This window comes from Colletotrichum acutatum (genome assembly GCF_030867785.1).
Source record: "Colletotrichum acutatum strain CBS 112980 chromosome Unknown BDZ83scaffold_15, whole genome shotgun sequence".
Lineage (NCBI taxonomy): Eukaryota > Fungi > Ascomycota > Sordariomycetes > Glomerellales > Glomerellaceae > Colletotrichum > Colletotrichum acutatum.
Window position 1 is genome coordinate 329,213 of NW_026849009.1, and position 18,666 is coordinate 347,878.

The window sequence follows — 18,666 nt, forward strand, 5'->3', positions numbered from 1 at the left end:
GTGTACTGGGTGCGCGCGCGCGCGCGTGCGTGTGTATACTGTGGTGGTGGTGCGTGGTGAGTGTTGGAGTGTGTGAGTGAGTGAGTGAGAGAGAGACCGGCCCGGCACTGAGCCAACAATTTCGCTGGGCGCTGCCTTGCACAGCACAACAGCAGCAACATGCCTGTACAAGCACCACCAACGGCACCACCACTTACTCCCACCTCACCTCACCTGAATATTTTTTTTATTTCTTTTCTGCTGCAGAGTACCTTACTCCGTACTGCGTACTCGTACCCAATTCCCTCCCGTCCTCCCTTTTCACTCCATCTGCACTACACCTCCAGGCTCCGGCACCACCCAAGTGCCTCCCGTCCTCAACCAGTTACCACCCGACCTCACCTCACTCCGTGCCCAGCGGCTACCTGCCAGTAACAGCCCTGGGAATCCCCAAGCCCAGCAGCCCAGCCCGGTCCAGCCCATCCTTTTCCCGCCAGCTGCTTCGCACTCCCCGTGCAGTGCATGTGGTCCGGGGGGCGGATTACCCACTGAAATCACTCGTCTGCGGCTGCCATCCGTCCACTTGCCCCAAATTTCCATCCATTCTCTCCCAGTCCTCCCCCATTCATCCTTTCCTTTCCTGAAATCCTCTTCCAAGCAACCACAACCACGCAACCACCCCCTTCCCGTCCTCTCGGCCTGATTTCGCCTCCCCGAAACCAAGTCAGCTCAAATGGGCATCGGGATAACGAGCAGCTAGCTGACCTGCGACCCTCATTATCCTTTTAGACATATCGTCCATTTTTTCCCACCTTCATACACCAACCCCCGATCGACTCCATCAGACCGCCTCGACCGACACCCGACACGATTGAACCGAGCATCCAGGCCCAGCCTTTGCCCCGACACTACGGTCCGTAAGAGGACGTAGGCCTTCGACGCAATGGCTTCCTCATCGAGCAACGTCGTCGGCGTGCACTATCGTGTGGGAAAGAAGATAGGAGAGGGATCTTTCGGTGTCATTTTTGAGGGCACCAACCTCCTGAATAACCAACAGGTCGCCATCAAATTCGTACGTCGCCGACTTCACTCAATCGGATTCCGCGTCCTTAAGGGCGTCGCGGTCACTCAATCATGTTTGACATCTTGCTAATACTCTTTTCCGTCGTAGGAGCCGCGTAAAAGCGACGCACCTCAATTGCGAGATGAGTACCGGACGTACAAGATTCTCGTTGGATGCCGTACGTTCATTCTACAATCTCTCGTCCGATGGCATTACTGACTGTGTTTTCAAGCTGGCATTCCCAACGTCTACTACTTTGGACAGGAGGGTCTGCACAATATCCTCGTGATCGACCTTCTCGGTCCCTCCCTCGAGGATCTCTTCGACCACTGCGGCCGAAGGTTCACTATCAAGACCGTCGTCATGGTTGCCAAGCAGATGGTGAGTTACGCCAGCATTGTCATAATATCAAACATCAATCGACTAACCAAGGATGCAGCTGTCGAGAGTGCAAACCATCCACGAGAAGAACCTCATCTACCGTGACATTAAGCCCGACAACTTCCTGATCGGCAGACCAGGCACCAAAGCCGCCAACGTGATTCATGTTGTCGATTTCGGCATGGCCAAGCAGTACCGCGATCCTAAGACGAAGCAGCACATCCCTTATAGAGAGCGAAAGTCGCTGTCCGGTACCGCCCGATACATGAGTATCAACACCCATCTCGGTCGCGAACAATCCCGCCGTGATGATCTCGAGGCTCTTGGCCATGTCTTCATGTACTTCCTTCGTGGCGGTCTTCCCTGGCAAGGTCTGAAGGCTGCAACAAACAAGCAGAAGTACGAGAAGATTGGCGAGAAGAAGCAGACCACCCCTATCAAGGACCTCTGCGAAGGATTCCCCGATGAGTTCAACAAGTACTTGACCTACGTACGGAATCTCGGCTTCGAGGACACCCCCGACTACGACTACCTCCGCGAGCTCTTCACACAGGCCCTGAAGAACACTGGTGAGGTTGAGGACGGCGAGTACGACTGGATGAAGATCTCCAAGGACAACGGCAAGGGATGGGATGCCATGAAGGGCCACAACCCCGGATACCTGCACAACCCAAATGCTCGACCCGGCCCGTCTCAGATGGAGCTTCACAGCGGCCATCGGGGCGGTGCTGCAAACCCCAACAACCCCAACAACCCCAACAACCTGACAGTCGGCCGTTTAAACGCCGCGCAACCCCCGCCTCCTTCTCCGATCAAGCAGATGGCGAAGTCGAGAGGTCAACCAAACGCCCCCGGCGCCTTGAACGCGCAACGGGGCTCCGGAGTCGGGGGTCTTCGGGACATGGCCACCCCCACCGGCTCAACTCAGGCCCAGTTTCAGAACAGCAACCGCAACCTCCCCCAGAACGTTCCTCAACAGACACCGATGAACCAGCAGCCGGCCCCTCCTAATGGCCGTCCTGCTGAGCCCCAGCCTACAGGCTTCCAAAAGTTCATGAAGGTGCTTTGCTGTGGTATGTATCCCTTTGTGTCTCACCCATCGTCGGGCCGTGTCACTAACAATTCTACAGGCTAGAGTCTCGGTTTCTGCTTATGTTCGTGTTGCCACAAGGACGGCTAAGACTACACCTCACCACTATATAAATGCCCACTGGACAAATCCAGCCAGATGCCGGATCGATGTTTGAGAGAAAGTCAGGCCACCAAACCTGGTTGAGGACTTCTTCACCACCCACCAATCCCCTTTGTCCGTCACTCTTCATCTTTTCCGACAAAAACTTGTTCATCCTCTGAGCTACACTTTTTTCCCGCATGACGACCACGGAGTAGCATCCAGCGCGCACACTGGCTATTCCGGGATAATGACGAACACACTAGCCTTTCTTTCTGGTTTTCTCTTCATCTGTGCTTCGACGACGTCTCTTCTTTTGGAGGCCGTCGGGGCATCATAAAAATCACTGGCATGGAAATCTCACCTCGGGAATGGGGACCTTCTTTAACTAAGGACTTTCTGTTTCTAAGGAGAGAAACAAAAAACATACAACTTGATAATGTACAGCGCAGCACGGCGCATGGCGGTTGCAGGGGTTTTTAAGCATTGGGTCAGGTTCTGCCGCACGTTTTCGTTAAAGTTGATAATAAGGCTCGCCGTGTCCGGCACAGCTTGAGGCGACTGCGCTGTTGGAGAGAGAGATTGGTGATTGCGAGACGGCGGTTGAGAGATGTTTCGGGGAGAGAGTTGTGTGGAGGCTGATAGACAGAAGAGAGAGGGATACAATGGACATGAAACTTCACACTACACCAGTCAATGACCTCTGCGTTTCCTCATGTGACATGCCACCCTTCCTCGATATGATGATGCAGTTGCCGAAACTGACTCTGATGCGTTCACGATACGAGATGCTCGTTTTGGCCTGCCGAGATGAACCAGCGTGATGGTGGAGTACTTTGAATCTCCAGGCTTCATGCTGCGGTAACAACTTCAACAAGAATGGAAGACTTGTCTGCCTGCTGTTTCCATTGCCAAGGAACAGGAACTTGTAAGCTCGAATGCCTATCTCAAACGTGTTGGGTTGTGTTGGCCTTGTTGTTGCTCTGGTCACCAAGTTCACCGTATACATAGATACATGACGGCGTATTAGATTCTGAAAGGGTGGATATTGAACTGCCTACTTCGCGCTACGAGATCTAGGCTAGCCTAGGTCAGATACTTGAATCAATCGTTATGAAAAATGCGAGCCACTGGGATGGATCATGCGAGACTTTGATAGGTAGGCGTATCCGTGTAGAAGGAGCGTGACGGATGTTGAGACGATGTGTTTGTCGGCCTCTTACAAAACTGGCACGAGCTTCGGTCTTTGAATGATTCGATTGACTTGCTGAGCTGGTGTAGACAGTAAGACCGGGCTTGGATAGATGGTATTCAGAACTTGCTGTGTGGTAATTCCCACGTATCACCTGTGAAGTAGAGCCTCTCTCTCTTGGTCCGGGTAGATATCATGCAATCGGGTTCCTCGACGTTCTCTGCAAGCAGGAAGGCTATGCCACCCCGGGGTTCTGGGTTGGGGATCATTCCAACATCGAAGAGCTCCCCTCCAACACGGCTACATCGCGAATTGGTATTTGCCCCTGAAAGTATGTTCCGTGAGGAATACGTGTTCGGTGCGTGGAAGGGGTGCTAGGTAGTCGCAAGGTAAGTTCAGTGAGAGTAAGTACCACAACTCCGGCATCTGAGCATGCCACTTCGAGATGCTATCGTTGGCAACGAAAGGTGCCAGATATTGATGGAAGCAGATCGATTTCTAGACACCGAATCCCCTCTGTAGTCTTGTAGTCTTGGAACGACCTCGGTTTTTATACTTGTACTATCTCAACCTCGAGACTACATGAACCCGCTGGTCGAGAATACGCGCCCCTACAAAATCCTCAATCTGAGAAGACTTCTCGGAATCTCGTCACCAAGTTCTTTGCTCAATAGACCAGAGCGTCAAAACGCTCAACCACTGGGTGGCCAATAGGCTGGGTTGCTATCAGAGGGCCCTAGACCTGAGTATATGTAGCCCCAGTTAACAGAGCTCTCACTCGATAGACGCGTCCATTGTCAGTTCCCCAGCCCGGTCCAGCATCAGGTATTGATCCAACATGCTCTGCCCCAACTGTCAGCTTACATTCCTTTTAACACCGTTCGAAGAAGACCGTTGTAACTTACCCAGTCCACGCTAGCAGGGTCGTTCAAAGCATTATCCAACGCCATGAAATTAAACTCATCACCTTGATACGTCCCCTCTCCAAGGAAACCCTGGCTCTGGCCTGGCGTCTGACCAGGCAAGCCACCAACATCTCCATACCTAGAGTGCACAGCCAACGACTCGCTGAACAGAGCCGGATCTCGATATGTGCTATTGAGACTACTACCTGTACTCGCCGCCGTCACTGCCGTCATTGTCATCCTCGTGGTGTTGTCGGTGTGCTGCTGCTTCCTCTGGCGCGATATGCGCTGGACCATGGCCCGCAGGACCGCCGCCGCGTGCCTTGCATCCTTGGAGCAGTCTGACCTCCGCGACCAGATCTCGCTTGCTGTCTTGAGGGCCTCCATTTTTCGTTCATAGTCCTCGTCACTTCTCAGTCGTTAGCAACAGCTCCAGTATCCCAAGCCCGCCACTTTCCTCTCGACCGTCTTTCCAGCCTAGCCAACGAAGAGAAACAGAGTCGAAGAAATAAGACGAAAGAGAACATACCTCGTATCCGTACTCTCATTCAAATCCAAACAAACCACCATGGCAGCAATCATGAAGTCATGCAACGTCAAACTACTCAACATGTACCGATCCTCAAACAACCTGCCCCCCGGGCTCGCTTCCCGGTCAAACTCGGCGTGCAAATCCAACACCCGCAGCGCCGCAGCTCTGCAAATCTCCCTCGAAGTAGCGAACCGTGGGTCCCCGTTATAACACCCCTTTTCCCTGCTTAGGTACAGCCGGTGCAGCACGCACAGCGCCTTGCTGTACATCAGCTCCAGCATCAGCCGCTGCATGACCGTGTGATTCTGTTCCGTGAAGCCCGTCTCCCGGATCGGCCTCACGCGCAGCACGGCGGGCAAGGCGGCGTGCCACGCGTGTAAAGTATCATTGAGGACCTGGGTCTCGGCGTACGCCGGCTGCGCGGGCGAGAGAGCGTGGCGGATGACGCGCCGCAGGATCCGGCAAAGTTTCGACTTGTAGCAGTAGTACAGCGAAGGCGTGGCCTCCGTCGGAGGGCGTGGCGGCGGCATCGTCGTCGTGTTCTCATCAAAGTCTTCGTCCGGGTGGTTCTCGGGCCCGACTGCGTCGTTGTCACCCTCGTGGACGATGGCTGGCATGCCGAGCTGGAAGGACAGCAGGAGGTCAAACGCCTCGCAGTAGAACCAGGCGCGGCGGCGCATCTCGGCGTCAAAGGGGGTGATGGGGGCCGAGAGGTGCGAGGGCTCGAGGTGGTAGCCGCGGCGCTGGGCGAGGCGCGTGGCGACGCCGAACATGTTCCAGAGGACCGGGTCCATGTCCCTGCTCCCGAGGACGCGGGAGTAGGCGACGAGGAGCGTCGCTTCGACCGAGTAGGGTCTTGCGGCGAGGTAATTACCCTTGATGAGGCACTGTACGGCGCGGCCCGAGTACGCCGAGGCCTCTTTTAGCTTTGCGGGGTTGAGACCAAGTGCTTCGGCGTTGCCCTTGCCGCGGACGATGACGGTAGCGTTTGATATGATTGAAAATAAGATACTGATCCAGAGCCAGCTCATCGAATCCGGGTTGGCCCAGAAGGCGGCGTACTCGCGCTGAAAGCGGCCGACGTGAATAAAGGGCACGGCGGTGAACCGGGCGTTGAAGTAGACGCCGAGTAGCTTCTCGAGATCCTGTCGCGGCGGGAGGCTATAGAGAACCTCCGGTAGGGAGACGGGTACGACGGCCCCGAAGAGGAAGTCCGGGCCGATGGCGCAGGCGCCACCTTCGGGCGGTTCAGGGGCGACAGTAGGGTCTGGCTCAAGGGCTGTTTTGATCTCGCGGATGTGGTGGAGGAGAGCGGTCCAGTGCGTTGCTCCGTAGTAGGAATCGTCTCCGTCGATAGCAATCGGGGCTGGGGAGTCGTGGCCGGTGCTGCTTTCGCTCCGGGGTAGTTCCGAGTCCGTCGGTGGTGTCGGCACGGCGTTGACGATCCCGGCGGGCTTGGTGGGGCCCGGTCTTGAGGCCGGTGCCGGGTTCTGCTGGGGGCCGTTCCGGTCACGGTCTTTGGATGAAGTCATGCCCCTCCTGACAAGGTCCTGAACCATATCCTCCAGCTTTCGGAGTCGGAAGTGAACCTCCGGACGCGGCTGCTGTCCCGCTCCACTCCCACCCCGATGACGAGTAGCTCCATCTGAAGTGACAGCCGCTAGATTCCCGTTTCCACGACTGGTCGAGCTCAGAGTATTCCCAATACCTCCACCAGAAGTGACAGGAATGGCATCGCTTCCAGAAACGGTAATGGAACCGGCACCGGTAACAGCGTTAGCGTCGCATGGCGTAGAGGCAGAAACAGAAACAGAAGTAGGTGGTGTAGATGCAGATGCAGATGCAGAAGTAGAAGTAGAGGCAGCAGCCCCAAACTTGCATGCCCCCTCGTCCCCGCGCCTAACACACGCACCGCATGGGAGTGCGCGATCGCATCGTAGCTTCCGCGCACGGCAGGCGAGGCACGAGACGGGTTGACGGTTGCGCTTTGTTACCCTGCGCTGGCCGTCGGACAGAGACTGGGCACGGAAGACGGACGTGAACTGGGTAATGTCCGCCGAGGACGACATGATTCGTTCCCTCTTCTTTGCGCCGGCCGAGTCGGCTCGGCTGCCCTACCGTCGATCTATGGTATTCTTCCCTCTCTTCGACCCTTTTCCTCTTTTCTTCTGAAAATACACCCCCCTTGGATAAGGTTGTCGGGGTGTGGGGGTGATGGCTATCGGCCGAGTTGTTCTCCCAGATTCCCGTGCAGTAGTAGCGTGTAGAGGAGTGAGCTTGGGCGAAGTGAGGTAAGACGAGGTCCGAGATGGATTACCGATCTGGGATACAAGTGATCCGGAGTTTAGCTGCTTGTTTCTCCTGAGGAAGAAGTAGGGAAAAGTATGAGGTCGTATCCGGGAGAGCAATGGAGATCCAGGGTTTCCCGAAAACGTGACCAATGTCAGTCAGCAAAGGAAGGAGAGCAATCGTCATCACAGTCATAGGAAAGAGAGGAGGAACTTTGGAAGGAGCTTGTTAGTCGGGGTTAATCCCCGGCTTTTACGCTTTCCCCTTTCGGAAATATTACATCTCCGGCTCCTAATCGTACCTTACCAGTGGTATCTTAGAGGCAACCGGAGCTTCAACTTCCATTGAACATCATCTCGTCGACACCATGAACAAGAAAACGAAGAAAACCACCACCGCCCTACGCCACGATACACCGTAATACAACTCTCTTCACCGAAGTCCTTTTTTGACTCCCTCTTTACATGTGTCACAAACGCCGCTTTTCTAGATTGAGCTTGTATGCCAATTATAGACGTCAATGTGTCATTGATTATCTTCCGCACAAGCGACTGCATCCAACGAGCACGTCCTTTCTCTCTAATTTCTTTCTTGTAAAGAAGGCAAAAAGTAACGGTATGCATCTTCTCTATGACTTTGCTCCTCACCCCTCTCTTTACTACACTAGACTACATGAAGACGAAAAGTCTGAGCGATTCGGAGAAGCTTTACCGATGAACGATTAAACCGTGAGAGCATGCAGAGCCAAGGCAAATCTCGCATCTCTAGGTTACAGCAAATTTAATTAAACCACCGGAACGAACTACGGTATGACAAAACCCTGTCCCTTGTATTCTCGTCCTCTTTCTCTCGCTCTGTCGGGAACGTCCCAACTTTCTTTACTAAACGCCGAAACATCTACACGAACCTCCCCTCAAGCGGGCTCTCACAATGATGGAATCAAAACACTCCGCATGCTCTCGTTCGTTCACCGCCTAGCTATGTGTGTGTGTGTGTGTGTGTGTGTGTGTGTGTGTGTGTGTGTGTGCGCGCCTCTCCCCCACCTCTCACATGCTAACCAAACAGGAGACCAAGGGCGAGCTTGGTAAAGAGAGCAAGCAACATGTTTCTGTCCGACAGGGACAGCAATATCCAAAGAGACACAGACATTTTCCTCAAAACTCAATCGTGATTTTTCTCCCCCTTTTATCTACTACGGTATGTTGCAATCCCCTCGACCCATCTACACACGCCTCCTCACCCCTCACCAGAGAAAACGTCCAAACACTTTCTCTCCTCGTTTTCCGCCATCCGTCAAACGCCTTATGCCGTCCAATGAACATATGCACATCAATTCTCAAGCTTCTTGTTAATAACTATGTTTAGCCTGGCACCTCTCACAATGCGCGAACGCCTGGCGTACACATAAACCCGCCGTTCACGTGCACCCAGCACCTCACCTTACATATACTTACATACACGTACAGATTATCCAACAATCGCGCACGTATTCGGATCCGAGAATTACTCTAATGCCCGTACATTCTCATACTTCTCTTTCCCATCGATTACTGGAATGGGATGTCATTAGCGCCACTAGCGCTGCATTCCTCATCATCACCGCGGCCCGTACACGGGGCGACCGTCTCTCAGACCTCATACGCACGGCCCGAGATATTAAACGCAACCTACACCCAACGCCCTCTCGCACGCAGGCAGAAACAACCGCTAAGGCTGGAATGTATCCCACCGGCATCTGTGCTATTCTACCCTCAATATGGTATTCGTATCGAAGCGCCTATCCAAGTACCTATCTTGCCGCCATGACCCTACTCTAACTCAAAGTCCTATTCACGACGAGTAGCTGGTCTTTGCCTGCTCCGTGATCCCCCATCATCCCATCTTCGTATCGGCAAGACCGCTCTTACTCTTTGCAGACCTGCTGCACGATCCAAACGCCGTGCTGCTGCTCCGGGATCTTGAAAAATTTCGACACTACACGCCACTGCGGAAGAGAAACGGCCTACCTGACCTTCTATCCATCATCACCTACTTACACGGTGCGTGCTGGCGTCTGTGGTTTATCGGACTGGCTCACATCCGACCAGTCTCAGTCTGTACCACGCAGTGACCCCTAAGTCTCCACCGTTTTTTTTTCCTTTCTTTCGTGGTCCCGTCATCCCATCTGTACAGAGGCCAAGGAGGCCAGAACTTTTCTTGACAAGATTGAAACAATTTGACGCTGTACGCTACTGTCTCATAGGGCTACGGTGGTTGGCACGGCATGTGCCCGCGTCTGTGAGGAGCGGCAGGATCGAGACAGCAGTAGCAGTAGCAGTAGCAGTAGCAGTCGTAGTTGAACTTGCATCTCGATCTCCATCTGTCCACGGGTCTCATTAACATTGCACAGCACAAGTTGAATAGAATCCTTGATATCATGTTTGGCAACAACTTTCATTTGCCTCATGCAGTAAAGCTACCGATCTTATGCCGGACAACATGCCTGGCATCTCGTTACCTAGGCAGCATCAAGATACATACACACACAGCACACAACACACCAACACTGTTTGCCTCCTCTTGCCTGCTCCTCCGAACCTGCACTGACGGCCTTTTGCTGTCAATGTAAGCCCGTCCATCCGGCCTCCGTCTAGAGCTACCAGAGCTAAACCCCCCACGCAGCCGGTGCCTCCCCGCGCTTTTCTTGCTCCAACTAGCTGAGCTAGGCTCATGGGGCCTGTTTCCCCATCCAGCCAGCTTCGTGTCAAGGAAACCAATGTATTAGAAAACGCCAGGCTCTTTTTTAGTGGTTCCCCCTCTTGCTCCTTGCGCTTGGCTCAAAATCGTAGAAACAATAATATGAAATGATATCGAATAAAAAGAATAAGATGAAAAAAGAATCACACATACACACACGCTTTTGTACAATGAGACGCAGCTGGGTATCATAGCAGCGAGGAAGAGACAGGGAAGCAGACAGAGACCAAGTGCTGTCTTAGGAGGAAATGCCGCGGATGATTCTAGCGTTGTTGCCGACAGCGATGGTGAAGGGAGGAACGTCCTGCAGAATATGTTAGACTAGAGTTTCATGATCAGGGAGCGCATGTCGACGACATACCTTGGTGACAACCGCACCGGCCCCAACGGTGCTTCCGCGCCCAATCCTGACGCCTGGCAGGATAATGACTCCTCCACCAATGAAGCAGTCCTCTTCAATGGTGACAGGCTTGCCAAGTTGAGGGCCCCTGCTACCCAAGCGCTTCTTAGGGTCGGTGGGTAGCGTCGCTGCGTAAATGCTCACGTTCGGTCCAATGTGGCAATTGTCGCCAATCTTGACCTCGCAGGTGTCGATGATGGTGCAACTTCGGCCAACAACGACATTTTTCCCAAGAGAGATATTGTACCCATAGTCGCAAGTGAATGGCGCTTCCACAACAACGTCCTCGCCTACTCTTCCAATGTTGGTCACTGGCGATGCAACCGTCGGAGAAATCTGGATAGGGTCGCGAGGTTGCAAAATCTCACGGAACAAGCGGCCTCGCTCGGTTGGTGAGACACCGTTGTTGGGGTTCGTCGAGTTGTTGAATCGCCAACATGCAGCGCTGCACCGTTCACGCTCAAGGACAAGCTCCTTATCAAATGGGTAGTAGAGCTTGCCGGCAAGCATATCCTCCTTGTTCGTCGTCCTAGACCGGCTGGAAGAAAACTGGGTATGCGACAAGGCTAGCTGCGCAGCGACTTGTGCATTGCTAGTTGCTGGAGGCTGCGGGATGGGGCTGTTCGACCTCGTGGGGTGCAGAATATTGATTTGCGGCAGCGTGTTGCCAGGATGAGGCGTCTCCGGTTCCGGCACAGTCCTGCTAATGTCGTGCAACGGGGGCACACGCTGGTAGTCCTTTCTCTCTGAGAAGGGGGCATGAGGAGGCCCTTGGGCACTGATTGGCGTCGGGAAGGCGTTCGCTGGAGTGTAGGGAATGGCGGATAGCTTGGTCTCGGGGCTCGCAACCGATGCACTGGGAATCGTCGAGGCTGTCGGCCGGTCGTCGTCAGTCAGTAGGGGTCGGCCCTGAGGAGGATCTATCCGCAAGGGCTGGCCACGGTAGGGAGGTAATGCCTCTCGTCTTGGTCCGACAGCTGGTTGGCTGCCGTAGGGAGCTTGTTGTGGCATGCCATACGCGCCAGGTGGGACGTAGCTGGGGTCTTTGGACTCCAAGGGGATGGCGGCGGCCTTGCTGTCCGGCTTCTGCCAAGCCGTGTTCCGCTGCGGAGGATATCCTGCACAGACAAAGCCTCCACGAAGACAGTTGCTACCTGGGAAAGGGTTAGCGTTATCACTCAAAGAGAAAAACGAGAAAGATCAGGGCAGCTCCTACATTCCGGCTTCTGCTCATCGCACTTCTTCTTCCTCCTTCGGCACGTAAGACACCCCGTCTTGGTTCGGTTACTGAAGTTTCGTTTTCTCTTCGCCTTGTCGGATTGAAGCATATCACGGGATCCGCCAGGCGTGTAAGAGCCATAGGCCATAGATCGATCATCACCGTCAGGGCTGGTGTTGTCGTAATCATTCGCATCCATCTGGTTGGCGCGTCTCAGAGCCTCCCCAATTTGCTCTTCGGATTGACCTTGGGTAGATGTTGCCGAAGGTTGGTCGTAGTAACCCCTCTCCTCTCTCTCCCTCTCCCTTTCTCTTCCCTCACGTGAATACCATGACTCACCCTGTTCCCTTGAATCTTCGCGTTCAGCGTACGGGCGATGATCGCGCGAGGGCGTTCCATACGGTTCACGTGGTTCTGGTGGGTGAGGCTGAGAGGCAGTCTCAGGGGACTTTTCCTGACGCCCGGGAGCTTCCCGCCTTAGCTCCACTGAGTTTGATCGCTTTCTCTTATGAGAGCCATCAACGTCGGGGTAATTTGCTGTTTGATACGGGGATCTGTCCTGGCTTGGGCCGGCCCAGGGCTCTCTCTGGTTTGGGGAGGGCTCTACGGCGGCTGTTGATTTGGGCTCAGGAAGGGTGGGTTGCCCATTGGTGCGCTCGTCTGACGGGGCTCTACTGGCGTCGGCGGGCGGGTTGGGTGGTTCTGACGTTTTTGGTGAGCCCCCATTGAGGGCAGTAAATGTTGACATGATTTAGAACGGCACCTCACCGGCTCGGAGGTGGAGTGGTGAGAGTCGTTACGTCGCTATGCAGGCGCGTTGGGCCGAGCAAGCGATAGCTGTTGTGCCTTGAAAGAATTGCTGCGCAGATGCAGCAAGCGACCGGCGGCAAGGCTAGTTGACAGACAGTCGTCGCGTGGTGAGTGAAGAGTCGGCGGGGAGCTTCGGCAGAAATGATGTTGACGAAAAGGGTGCGCAGGAGTTCGCGCGCGTCAATGAAAGCCAGAATCAGCAATTCGGGCCGAGCCAAGCTAAGCGGAATGTTGCTCTGGAATAGCTACGGAGCCGCGGAAGGCTCAGCAATAGCTGGAATAGCGTTGGGCTGAAGGTCCGAGGCGAGCGAGCGGCTTTTTGAGACAGGGAGGGCGCCTCGATATCTTCCGGACTTGGAGAGTCTCTTGGGAGAAGATCTTCCGTTAGAGGTCGACGTGGATGAGTAAGAAATGGGGACCTCTTGTCTGGTGTGGTTGAGATCCAAGTCGTTGCTTTGTCGTGGGGGTGGGTAAAGTTTTCTTCTCTTTTTTTTTTTTCCTCTCTCTTTCCTTTCCTCGCGTTACCCCCTGGTCCCTTTCAAAGATCTGCACAAGAGGGGGAAAAAAAAGAGAGTGATGTGGTATCAAGCGCAATGATGACACTCTTTGCTGGTACAAAGTACAGGTGCAGCAGCTGCAGCTGGTAGTGCTGGAACTGGAACTGGAACTGGAACTGGAGCTAGCAGCTGGAGCTGTTGCTGCTTTCTGCCGCCGGTGGTGCTTCGGTACGCGGCGCGCGGAGGTCGCGGGAGCTTGAGCTTTGGACTTTTTTTCTTCCCTTCTTTTTGAGTGGGCGTTGGCGGGGGGAGGGGCGTGGGACAAATAATGGATTGCTGGGCTGTGCGCGCGTGCGTCAGTAAAAAAGGCAAGGTACCTTGTCTTGGGAACGTGCGACAAGGACGAGAGAGCGAGAGCGGTGTCTTGTCCGCTCTGGGGGTGGAACAAGGGCAGAAATTGGTGAAAAAGATGCCGCTGAGACCTGAGGCTGTGCAGCCCTTGGTGTATGAATATGTGTGAGAGAAATTGGATGGGAACAGCCCGACCCAGCGTCCCGGCCTGTACGGATGCTCGACGCCGTCAAGAGAGTTTCTGCCCTTGCCTTGTTTGGTCTTTGGGCGGCAGATGAAGGAGAGAAGAAACGCAGATGCAAAAAGGTGGGAGCGAACATTGGGCAGCAGACATGTTAGAAATTCACTCACTTTTTTTTTGTTGCTGCTCTCATGAGATATCCCTATTGGGATGTTGTCTGGAGTTTTGCTGCCTTGACAACAACTCGACTTGAGAGTTGTGTGTACTGTGTAGTACTGCTGGCTATGTTTGCTCGCGGTAATCCAGGATTGCTACAGCCTTGGATCCGACACGAGGAAACGAGCTAAGAGTGCCCGTAGATACGACGTTCTGTCTGCGTTGGAGAAGAAGTAGGTGCTCCAGATGAAATCGGCCTTTGGAGCAGTCCAGCGCATGCGTGGTCTTGGTTCGGCCAACGGGGTTCGTATTGCGGTTGCGTCCGGCCAGGGATGACAATGAAGATGACGATGGGGACGCCCAAAGTCGAAATTGGGATCTAATGTAGACAGCGAGCTCCGCAATTTGCTCGCAATTTGCCGTGCTGATGGTAGTTGGATGGTTGTCCGTACCGAAAGAGATGATGATAGTGGTAAGATGTGTGTGTATTGTGAGTGTGTGTATGAGACGGAAGCAGGCAAATGAATATTCGCGCCTGCGATTCGGTGTGTCGCCTGCGAGGAAGCAGAGTATCAAAGGAACCAAAGGGGAAACTGCGCCGGCGTTGTTCTCCTCAAAGGTACCGTGCGCCTCTCTCTATCACTCTCGTCTTCTCTTTCCCCAAGTAGAGAAAGATGTGAGAATCAGAAGGGTGAGAATAGAGTATTAGTCCAGCTTTCTGCCGTTGCCCTTGTGTCCAATTGTTCAAGGACCGTCTCTTCCTTTCTCCCCGTCTCAAGGGTTTGTCCGAGTCGAGGGATGATGGCTGCTTTGTATGGCGGCGCTTGAGCGTTTTTTGACGCGCGATTATGCTGCGCCTGTTCGGGGGGTGGAACACTGAAGAGTGAGGAGACAATTTCCCACTGGACGTCGCGAGCCACTGAGGTCGGGTGAGGTGACTTGGGACTGTAACGCGACTCGGATTGCAATTTGTTCCACTAAACCCGGTATGAATGCCAGTTCAAGTCAAGAATGCTGGGCGAGTAGGGATATCCGCTTGTATCAATGCTCGAACCTTGCCTGCCGCGCGCCGTTTGCCCTTGGGGTGAAGAGAGTGGACGTGCAAAGTGTAATGAATCTGCCCTGCCTGATGAGTTAGGCTGCGTGACTGTGTGGAGGAAGTAGTTTTGGTGGTGTCGGATGTTGACGGGTGGGATGGGCGAAAGGGTGAGATGACAAGAAAGTGTAAGTGTGACGAAGGGGGGGCAGAGGGTAGGGAATATGTTCATATCATGTGGAAGTGGAAGTGGAAGTGGTAGTGGTAGCGAACCTCGAGTGTGAAGTGAAAGTGGTGGTCGGGGTCGCGGTCGTGTCTTGGTATCTATTTGTTTCGAGGTACCTTTACTTACTCCGTACTCTTTCTCTCACTCTCACACACACTCTCTCTCTCGTGTGCGCGCTCTGCCTCTGTCGTATCCGTACTCCGTTCGTAGTGCACCTACTCCGATGAACTGTAGAATGTATCCGTAGAAGTGTCTGGCATCTGTAGCCGCAGCCTTAGTTCGTCCCCGTAGCCGTCGTGGTGGGCAAGGAAAGCAAGGCAAGTCAAGGTACGAACCAGTCGTTGACAAGCCGGCACTGTCGAAAGTCTGTAGGCGAGCCAAGGGCTACCCTTGATAGTACGGGAACCAGCCAGCCTTTTTCTTTTTCTCTCTTTTTTTTTCTTTCCTCCCGCTGTAACGCGCTCACTCGCCAAAGCTCAACTCCAATGGCCGAATAATTAGAAAGAAGGGTCTCTGTGTATCTGTCGTCCGTACTCAACGTCCACGCTGGGCTGCGACCGAAATTGCAAGGGAACGAGAAATACCTCTCGGGGTAACAGGGACGACACGAGGGTCTCGGCGGGTGCCTCGTTACTTTTGTATCCTGTACGGATCAAGAGAAAGAGAGCACAGAATCTCTCCAAACAAAAAGTACTCAGAGTGTGGCCTCATTCATTTTCTTCTTGGTCCTGGTTCCCTTCTCCCGCGAAATCCCACTTGTGTGCTGCATCCACACATGGAGCCCCCTCCTCTCGCTCGCCTTTCACTCTTTCTCTCACTCTGTGTGTGTGTGCAAGTGTTGGTCTGAACATGCAAGAGGCATCCAAATCGCCTCTCTTCACCTTCTCTCCTACCTGGGTCATACATACGGATCCATTCCTCCCAGACACCCCAGTCCTTCGTCGCTAAACCCGGGAAACACGAACAGCATTGGGTCGCGGCATGGCGCTTCCCACGGGTACTCGACCGCCACAAAGTACTCGCGCGATACTGCTGCCAGTAACCACTTGCGTTTGTCGTCGCTTCCACGGCCACCAGCTGGGACCCCTGGCGAGGCATGAACAAGGGCGGGGGGATGGTAGGCAGAAAGGAGGGGGCGTGTCGACAGGCCATTGGAGACTTGGGGAGAGGGCGTGAGCCACAACCTCTGCAACCCGTGTCTGGTCACTCCAGCTGTACGTACAACTCAACTGAACTGTGCTTGACGGTAGGTCGACCTGGGCTAGCCGGGCCTGAACTGGGATATGCCCGCCGTGCTTGTGCCCATCGCCGTCCCTGCTCGCCTTGCCTCCATCCCCAAATCGAGCTTCCCCGTGAGTCCAAGGCCGTTGCCCTTCCAAGCCGTGGAATGGCGAGTACGTCCTTTCTCTCAGCAACCCTTTCCTCATCATCCATAGGCTCAATGTCATGAGCGAGAGTCAATTTGAATATGTCCACCAACTATTTTCCGTGTTGCGGTGATTGGTCTCCAGGTTACAAGGGTTGGCACACACCATCATCTCGCGGGCCTCACCGGCCACATCGCCCACCTCCCCACGATGCGATATTGGGCTAAATGATGCATAATGGCAGAGTCCTGTATCTGTACAGGAAAGTATGGTAGCGTGCACGTACGTACACATGTATGCTTGATAATACGTCTCTTAACCTCTGCCACGTGATGGGGGAGGTTGAGGGAGGGATCTGCCATCTCCCCCCCCCCCCCTTTTGAAGGCTACCGGCGCATGGCAAGGTGTGTTTTTGGCCCCCGCTCTGCCGCGGCCGTGAGCCGTCGTCATTTCCAGTGTCTCCAGAGTTTGGGGGCAGGAAACAAGCGACCGCCCTGACAAGAGCCGCCGGCTGCTTTCGCCAAAGACGCAAGGACTCACTTCCAGCTTGACAATGACCCGGGCCTATGATTTCGCCAGCGGCCAGCCTGCACCCGCTAGCCCTGTCAACCTTGACATGCTCGTCGCCCGTCACCGTCCCGGTCAAATCGTCAGCATGCCGCCTCGACTCCACCGTCCCAAGATTTGTACAACTTGACCGACTGTCGTTGCCTGAGCAGAGCGTTCCAGACAGTTAGACACTCTCGCGGTTCACCAAGAAGGCCCCTCGCGCATCCGGAGACGCTGCCCGCCTGTAGCGTTACACTGGTTTCCACTTGTCGCTCTCACGAAGCTTGACCCTCGCTGTAACCCTTTTGACCGCTGTTTGGCCGGGGTTGAATTATCAGTTGTGCCGTGCCGCAGAAAATTGACACCAGGGTCTCCCACGTTTCTCAAGTCTGGCAGGAAACGGCTTTGATACGTTCAGGAAGGTGAAGAAAACAAAGCCTGAGGCCTAGGTGTCGCTTGGTCCACCAGGTCCGGACCAAGCACCCCAGCCATCGCTATAAGACGCAGGACGACCGCCCTCGGTGCAGAAGCAATCCCGGTCGAACCTTTGGTCCCTTCATCCGCTCATGTCTTCAAAAATAGCACATGGCCACGCGGTAGTCCATGTCAAACGGGGTCTCGTCCTCGTCATAGTGGCCGCAGTTGGTTTTGACTCGGGATGGAGCAGTGGTACAGCGGCTGTTTCGGAGTGTTGAGGACCTTCATTACCGTGTGCAACAATGACCCTTCTGACGATAAGTACTCAGATTGGACGGAGGTTCACTCTGAACGGGAAAATAGTGTGAACATCCGCCAACCAGACCGAGCTATCAGCGAAATTGCCTCGTACCCCCCGGCGCAGGGTAGTAGTGGTGAGGTGAGAGCGAGCATTGCCGGCGGATGCGGTTGATCATCATTATGTAGCAACCAATGGAGCTGTCAGGATGTAGTCCCCGTGTCATGCAGTTTGACGCGATCAGTGACATCTTCTCTTCTCTTCCCCTTCTCTGCGAGCCCACTTCCCTTCGCCGCGTCTAAAAAGCACGCTCAGCGTCGTAGCTAGACCCTCAAGTGTGACGCCAACGTCGGGTATCGTCGTCAACAACCAGGCTTAGCTGGCTGTGGCTCGTATTGTCACCCCGTTCGATTGCAATTTGCAGCCGCCAACTGGGCTAGCAAACGCGGCAGTGCAACAAGTCAACCGTCTAGCAGGTTTGGGTGTCGAGTTGGCGTGAGATTAGTGACGGGATAGTACCATTTCCGCGTCCGCGCTGAGCCGTGTCTCGGCCCTTGGCTCATTTCTTCAGCGTGACAACCAGTCGCGGAGGACTTTGACTTGAGTCGATTTCTGAGGTATCCGTACGCAACAGCACCGTCTGCACCGCTCATCTCTAGGTGGCATTCTCTGTGCGCGGGTGTCTCCCGGGGTGTAGCGACCCTGTAGGGTTGCAATCACTAGTAACACTCCATGCGTTTGTCGTAACAATCTGGCCGCGCATTTGTCCGGTCGCGGCAGCGCATGCGCCAGTCTTGTTCCGGAAACAGCTACCTACGAAATATAGATCGCGGCTGCCAATCTCCTTGCTCCTTAATCGGGGTGATGACTTGTCTCGGGGATCAGATACCTGGACTGAGTGATGGGTGTTC

The 18,666-nt window shown here is 54.4% G+C and overlaps 4 protein-coding genes across 4 annotated transcripts; 1 reads left to right on the forward strand and 3 right to left on the reverse strand.

Annotated features, from left to right (window-relative positions):
- Positions 1-922: 922 nt before the first annotated feature.
- Positions 923-2,558, forward strand: BDZ83DRAFT_748890 (kinase-like domain-containing protein; the record flags this gene model as incomplete). The annotated part of the gene is made up of 4 exons (XM_060513688.1): positions 923-1,051; positions 1,151-1,220; positions 1,275-1,423; positions 1,482-2,558. The coding sequence occupies 4 exons, from the start codon at positions 923-925 to the stop codon at positions 2,556-2,558; spliced, it is 1,425 nt and encodes a 474-aa protein (XP_060368830.1).
- A 1,705-nt stretch (positions 2,559-4,263) lies between these two features.
- On the reverse strand, positions 4,264-7,734 carry BDZ83DRAFT_608125 (uncharacterized protein). The gene is made up of 3 exons (XM_060507462.1): positions 5,221-7,734; positions 4,692-5,100; positions 4,264-4,629 (listed from the first exon to the last, which is right to left on the reverse strand). Exons 1-3 carry the CDS (start codon positions 7,290-7,292, stop codon positions 4,561-4,563), a joined length of 2,550 nt encoding a protein of 849 aa, XP_060368831.1. The 5' UTR covers positions 7,293-7,734; the 3' UTR covers positions 4,264-4,560.
- Positions 7,735-10,071: 2,337 nt separating this feature from the next.
- BDZ83DRAFT_101904 (uncharacterized protein) lies at positions 10,072-12,838 on the reverse strand. The gene is made up of 3 exons (XM_060501029.1): positions 11,865-12,838; positions 11,269-11,802; positions 10,072-10,218 (listed from the first exon to the last, which is right to left on the reverse strand). Exons 1-3 carry the CDS (start codon positions 12,613-12,615, stop codon positions 10,214-10,216), a joined length of 1,290 nt encoding a protein of 429 aa, XP_060368832.1. The 5' UTR covers positions 12,616-12,838; the 3' UTR covers positions 10,072-10,213.
- Positions 12,829-14,094, reverse strand: BDZ83DRAFT_101830 (uncharacterized protein). Its single transcript, XM_060501028.1, has 2 exons — positions 13,877-14,094; positions 12,829-13,515 (listed from the first exon to the last, which is right to left on the reverse strand). Exons 1-2 carry the CDS (start codon positions 13,897-13,899, stop codon positions 13,062-13,064), a joined length of 477 nt encoding a protein of 158 aa, XP_060368833.1. The 5' UTR covers positions 13,900-14,094; the 3' UTR covers positions 12,829-13,061.
- Positions 14,095-18,666: the final 4,572 nt, after the last annotated feature.